The sequence below is a fragment of the Chaetura pelagica genome, unplaced genomic scaffold (genome assembly GCF_000747805.2).
Source record: "Chaetura pelagica isolate M959 unplaced genomic scaffold, ChaPel_1.0 scaffold11, whole genome shotgun sequence".
NCBI lineage: Eukaryota > Metazoa > Chordata > Aves > Apodiformes > Apodidae > Chaetura > Chaetura pelagica.
In genome coordinates, this window is record NW_009952694.1 from 6,158,780 (window position 1) to 6,165,625 (window position 6,846).

General features: G+C 47.6%; 1 protein-coding gene across 2 annotated transcripts in view; it reads right to left on the minus strand.

Moving 5' to 3' along the window:
- VIPAS39 (VPS33B interacting protein, apical-basolateral polarity regulator, spe-39 homolog) overlaps positions 1-6,846 on the minus strand; it is a 12,679-nt gene extending 5,833 nt beyond the window's left edge. Inside the window, exons 1-7 of one of the 2 annotated variants that reach the window (XM_009993905.1) lie at positions 6,754-6,846; positions 6,231-6,330; positions 5,098-5,241; positions 4,194-4,232; positions 3,827-3,891; positions 1,158-1,214; positions 150-242 (exon numbers count right to left, since the gene is read on the minus strand). In XM_009993905.1, the coding sequence (XP_009992207.1) occupies positions 150-242; positions 1,158-1,214; positions 3,827-3,891; positions 4,194-4,232; positions 5,098-5,241; positions 6,231-6,330; positions 6,754-6,846 (591 nt within the window). The remainder of the gene's footprint in view (positions 1-149; positions 243-1,157; positions 1,215-3,826; positions 3,892-4,193; positions 4,233-5,097; positions 5,242-6,230; positions 6,331-6,753) is intronic. The other variant, XM_009993906.1, reaches the window with a different exon arrangement.

Here is a 6,846-nt window from a genome sequence, read left to right on the forward strand (position 1 = left end):
TCTGACACTCTTCAGTAACTTCTTGGTTTTAAGTAAACAACAACCCCCCATCTTGCAGTATCAGGTGGCCAACTGACTGCATTCACACCAGCACCCTCTGCAGGACCACCCAGGAAGTCCCAGCCCTATGAGCCCCCAGCAGGACTCACAGCTGTAATGACATTTCCATCATGCCCTGCTACAGCTTCATCCAAAAGCACCAACTTGTCCTGCAGGGAGCGAAATCTCTCCAGGGAGCAGACCTGGAAATGGAAGAGGAGTAAGTAGGCATATGGGATATCAGACAATCCTCAGGCATAACCAATTCCTAAGGTATTACCTATTCTTCCCCCATTAACCCTTAACCAACATTAATAACTGCCCCCCCAGCCAGCTAAGAACTTTTCATTTAGCTGAAACCAAGTGCTCCATGATCCCTGGGATTCTGTCCACACGGGCTGCAGAGATTGTTACTGCTCAGGCTAGAGCAGCAGACATGGTACATTCCACACAAACACCCCTGTTACAAGGCAAACCTTCCCTGCACGCCACAAACCTCAGCCCTGACAAGAGAAGAGAACTCTGCAGGGTCCTTTCCATGGAGGAGACCAGAAAAGCAGAGTTGTAAGACTGTTCCTTACACTGTAATTGTGGCCTCTCTCAGCCTTTATTTCACCTCAGCCTTTGAGGAGGCCCATGCAGAGTAAAACCACAAGCTCCCTGTGTGCTCACTGCAAACTGAGGCAGCTGAGACTAAGATTCCAGCTCCCGCGTAACCAAAATTGCTTCTGTCTTCCTCTCTCCATTTGCCACCAACTAAGAAGGGCAGTAAAGGCTCACACCCTCAGATTTTTTCCATAAAGCCAGCCCCAGGGAGCAGAAAGACTAGAAAGGGACACAGCAGTAGAGATACCTCCTGTCAGAGTCTAGCTGAGGGGACAACTCAAGTAAAGAGTGAAACAAAACCCTGAAGGTCTCCTGGTGCTCCTGAGCTAGTGTGATCCCAGCATTGCCACCTGACAAAGGAGCAGACAGGAAGAGCATCATCCCTGCTAGATGCTGCAAGGAACACGGATCCCCTCCCTGCTTCTGGAATGGCCAGGAGCACAGGCAAGTGTAAAGTTTAGGACCACCCACCCTCAGTCTCTTGCAAGCACATGAGAATGGAAAGTCCTTACCTTGCCCCTCTGCATTCGCCTGACTGTATCTTTGGGACTCCAATCACTGCTGTAATCCTGCCACAAGAAAAATAAAGAGCTCTTGAGCCTCAAGAGGCCAGATCACATCAGCAGTCCCTAAGCTGCTTTCCACTTGTGCTGGATCAGAGTGATGGCCCATGTGTATCTTCTCAGACATCATTCAGCTGCTCCAAGGGGGTGTTAGCAGGATGTGTCCCTAGAGCTCGGGTGCAGATGCTGGGCGCCCAGAGCCTGCATGCTGTTGGGGAGGGAAGTTATAGGCTCAGATCTTAACACTGAGCCTTTTGACTTCTTCATTAAGGTCAGTCACCATATCCTTTATAAGAAGTGCGTTTCAGCAGTTTGTCCTCCTTTTAAATTAAAGCTTCAGTGTTGCTTTCAGGACAAACAAAATACATGCAAAACTGCCAAACCCCAAACTGAGTCAGTTTTTTGTTACAATTCAGACAAGACTTCTGCTTCCATGGCAGCTTGGAGAATGCAGGGACAACAGCCTCAGGCAAGGGCCTTGGGAGTTGCACAGGACTGGGACAATGGGACAAGAGCATTGAAGTCTGTAGTGAGACCATCTTAAGGTAATACACTACTGCTGCTACAGCAACCAAAGTTCTTCCCCTGTAGTCTGCAGATACTAGGATCTGGAAGCACTGGGTAAAAAGTGGCCCAAGCCACTCCCGAACTCAGACTCGAAGAAGGCATCTAAGCCTTTGTGAGGCACTGGAGCCAGCAGCTGTAATTCAGCCTTCTGCCTCAAAACAGGCAGAGAAAGGGAGTAAGCAAAACCAGCTCTGAGGATACTGAATTCTAAATTCACTAAAGATTTACTGAAAGCCTAAATGTAAAGAATACAAATTAGGGGACCACTGCACATGAATCTCTTGAGTTTATGTACAGTCAAGTGTCAAATGCCCTGAGCACCTGGGTTTCCTCCAGCACTCCTGGCCAGAGACAGCTCCTCAGTCTGTCACTGTCAGGACACAGGCTCAAAGCTGCCATTAACTTTCCCGTATTTGTTCTACCCCACTGAAAGTATCCCTGGCCTGCTTTTAAGGGGCTGTACAACCTTTCTCCTTCCTGCTTCACTGCTTCTACAGGCACAGAACAGAACAGACCAGGACATATTTATTTCTCCTGCTTTGTTTTCAGGAAGTGCTGCCTGTTAGATTATGTGATTAATGGCTAATCAACATAAACACACCAACCTGGTGAGGATCTGATGGCCAAGGACAAGTGAAAAAAACTCAGTAACCTAACCAGTGCAATCTGAACACACTGACTTGGCTACTCCTTGCCACCATCAAACAAGACAGATTAGGTCAATATCCATGTGTAAAACCCTCCAAGATGAGTAAACCAACAAAACTTTTTCCAAACAGCATGCAACCCTAAAGAGGCACACAACTTAAGTGTGAGACACAGGGGAAAGAGAATCCTGGAATGTTTTAAGAGGGTTGTGTACATGTGTAAGACTTGTTACAGAAGTTTATGGGAAAGAAAAAAAAGCAGGGAAAGGAGAAGAATCAAAATTAATTGGGCAGGAACAAGCACTGGAAAAGAGAGGGAAAAAGATCCATAGGGTGCCAGTCAAGTTTAAACAAGTGGCTAGTTAGAGTGTCTGTCTGACTAAGCCCTGCACTGGATCACTGCAATCTGTCTTATATTCTCGTTAAATTCTAAATTTAGCCACCTTCCATGTGGATAAGCTTTCTATTCCAAGTGTATATGTTTGTATGAACATTAGTGAACTTCAAGTTTAACCAGTCAGTAAGTAGAAAAAGCACTCCCAGTACCAAGAACCAGAATGGGACCATGAATCCTAAGGTGCTCAAGGATCCACATGCCAGCAACTGCAGGAGACTGGGATTTAGGATTCAGGTACAGAACAAACTTGATGTCTAAGATCAGCTGCTGGAGAGACCCACAGAGTGTGTATATGTTCCACTAGTGGAATTCAGTCCCAGTCAGACAGAAAGGAGGCTCAGGATCAGGCTTGAGGGTTTTGTGTTTATGTGTCTGTTGGTAAAGGCATTGGTTTCTGTCTGTGTTAACCCATGCGGGCAGCTGTGTTAGTATTGTGCATATCTGTATCTGTTGGGAATATGTGCTCAGTTCTGTTACTGGCTGGACCTGTGGACATGGAACCACTACCTCACACCTAGTAGAAGGAATCCACCCAGTCCCAAAATCCACTAGATTCTGAAACACCTAACACCACCTATCTGGGACATGAACATTTCTGCCAACAGGAAATCCACCTCTGTGCAACTCTGTCTGTGCTGTCCCAGTGACTGCTGAACAAGAAGCTTAGAAGCCTTTAGATTTAAAAAACTGAAAAAGCACATGATGCAAATTCATCTGCCCCAGCATGAAAGCAGCTCACAGGCAAAGCACTACTTCAAAATCCTTTTCACAAAGACTGCCGGGCCATTCATTAGGAGAAGGAGTAACTAAGATCTGCAGCAAAGCTCCATACCTCTGAACAAAAGCAGAGGGCACCTAAACTAGCATGAAGCTGCATTTTGCAGTTCTGTCCTATTCCCTGCATTGCCCTCTGCTGTCTGGAATAGAGACTAATCACGTTCCATGAAAATATCAACAGAGCAGGAAGTTCTCTGGACCTCAGCGCGCTGCAAACACAGGCTGCTCACCTTGTACTCTGCCTTGGGTCTGCGCAGCTCCGGGGCGTAGCTTTTAACTCCTGTGTCAGAGAGGGCTGAGAAGGAAAGGCAAACCTGAGTAGCACATCAAAATCCTGATTCACACTGACTTCCAACACCACCTTTTTCTTGGTTTTCATGATAGAAGACTCAAGCACCAAACGACAACACAAAGCTGCTCTAAACCAAACCATCATCAGTTCTACATGAGCAGATTACCCCAAACCACCATGCCAACTCTTCCGCTTCTTTGCTGAATGACTTTCAGACAACCCACGATTGTAAGATGACCCTTCCCTTCTTCTGGAAATGCTTTGGTTTACATAAATATGCACTCCTCCCAAACTTAAAAACTTACCATCTGAAAGGGACTGGAAACTTGGAAGTTTGTTTCGTCCTGCAATCAAATTAAACACTCATGAGAGACTGTCTCTTCACCAGCAACACCTCTTGCAGAGGACACAAGCCAGTTTGCCACACCTGTGCCACTGCAGAACAAGCCACTATGTACAGTGGTTCACACCAGCATAGCTGGGGCTCAACTGCTTGCACTCATCTACCTGCAGAGCAGAGGCTCAAGCATACAGCACTGCCTAGCCCATACCACATGGACAGCTTAGCTCACCAAATGCTTTTCATTGTCACTGTATTATCAAAGTTCAGAGTAAAAAAAACCACCCTAGAGAAAGAGGGAAAAAGTAAAAGATGGTTTGCTGTCTGGCTGTGAGACAACTGAGCTGAACTCTTGCAAGCTGTGCAAGGCTCCCCATGGCCTGCTGTGCAGCTCCTCCGGTAACCAGCTCTGCTACCACTGCCGCTACTGTGTTTGCTAAACCAACTGCAACATCAAGAGCAGCCAGCTGAGCTCCAAATAAAGGGTAATCAACCTGTCTTCTCTGCAGTACTGAAGGTCAAATGAGGGCAACATGTGTCAAGCCAGCCCCTTTACAGCCTGCTCTTTTCCACCATGCAGACAGATTGCTGTGCAGTGGTGCTGTGTTCTGCCTTGCTGCTCTGTGAAACCTGGCTCTTAAGAAGCCACCATCTCCAAAGCCCCCACCCGTACCTCAAGAGCACACCATCTTCAACACAAGACGGTCTCCAACTGCTCACCAGTGAGAGATACACTCCTACACTGAGAAGAGATTAGAGCTTCCCTGTTTTGTAATACACTTAAGAGAAAACAATTTACAGAATACAACTGCCCTTGGACACTCTTGAGGGAAAAGCCATTTGCCCATGTTGTATACAAGGAACCTCACCTTTGAATAGGTTGCTCAGGGAGTACGATGAGACTTGTTTGGGAAAAGCAGCATAGGAGGAAGAGCCCTTCTGTAGGCTGGAGTCTCGGCCCTCCAGAGAGCTAGTGCTGCTGGAGGCTGTCTCTTTGATTGACCAGGAGATACCTACGTGCAGATAGAGGTAATTTATAACAGAGAAAGAGAAAACCAGTCTGTCAAGAATGATCTTATGGCATGGCAGGAAATGTCCTGCCACTAGGACACACTTGGTGTATCCTAGTCAGTTTTGCACTAGCACACCCTGATAACTTTGACCTGCAGCTCTACGTAGATGCAGTGCACAGAATCCCAATCCTAATCCCATGTAATATTGCTTGTTAAACAGTTGCTCACCGTCCCCTGGAAACGGATGATTTCAGCAATGTTGTACAGCTGGTTATGGCTTATGGAAAAAAAATGCATAGACCACACAACATTTATATGTTGTTGCATAGGCTAAAGCATAATTCCTGCTCTAAAGGTACAAAGCAAGACAGAGAATCTCTGACTTACCTCAAATTACAGAAATATAAAAGCATACCTTCCTGAACACAACCTTAGATAGTTTTCCTTCCCACACAGACAAAATGGCTATCCATGTGCATATGCTGGTGGCAACAGGGCATTTCAGGCAGCAGTGCGAAGGGAATGATCACCTAGAATCATGCAGTCTGTCTGAGCATCATCAGTGTCAAGCCATAATGCTTGGAAGTATTCAAGGTCAGGTGGGATGGGGCTCTGAGTAACCTGCTCTAGGGTCCCTGCCCATGGCAGGGGTTGAAACTAGATGATCTTTAAGGTCCCTTCCAACCCAAACTGTTCTGTGATTCTATGATTCCATAACCTCCAAAGTATCTGATCTAAGCTGGGCTACATATTGAGAAAAAAAACACAGTGAATTCCCTCTACTTGTCTGCACTCCTCTATTTAATTTGGACTTCTGCTTGCTCTCTTTTCAGTGGGTCCACATAGGTAAATCAAATGGCTCACAACATGACCTGAGCAGACTAGAATCAGATTAGATAGCAAGTAGTACTCCTGACCTTGGCTAAACAACATGACTTAAGCAGTAATGTTGTACTTCCTCTGTCTCGAAGACAACTTGCAGCACTTACTTCCCACAGGCTCTCCACTCCAGCTGACCCTCTCAAGGTCGTCATCGTCATCATCAACTATATCCCGAAGGCTATTCACTGCCCGTTTGGATTCCTTTAGCTGTGGCCAAAAGAAAGATCTTGTATAAAAACCACCAGTGCTGCAAAGAGTGCTTGGTTTCCTATTGCCTTCCAACAATCTTCCCCGCAGCTCCAAATACAGCTTCTTCAGCTTCCTCTCTCCCTTCTGGAGGAGGCATTTGAGGCCTGTAGGTGTTCAACAGGCACAGCAGCCCTTCCACCCGCACCTACACTGACACTGACAGCTCAGCCAGGAGCTGCAGTTTGGCGCACAGGCGCAGCCTTAGCAATATTAGGGACTGGCTGCCGTGGTGGGCGAGACCGGAGCCCTCGGTGGCCTCCACGCAGAGCATCCACCCCCCCCGCACCCCGCGAAGCACAGGGCCCAAGCTGGGACGGCCACGGGGAGGCCCGTCCGGGGTGGTCTCGGGCCGAGCCGCGGCGCCCCGGGGTCGGAGCCCACCTGGGAGAGCTCGTCATCCTCGTCGTCGAAGGTGAAGGCCCGGAACTTGGAGCTGTGCCAATACTCCTCCTCGTCCGCCCGCGCCCTGCTCAT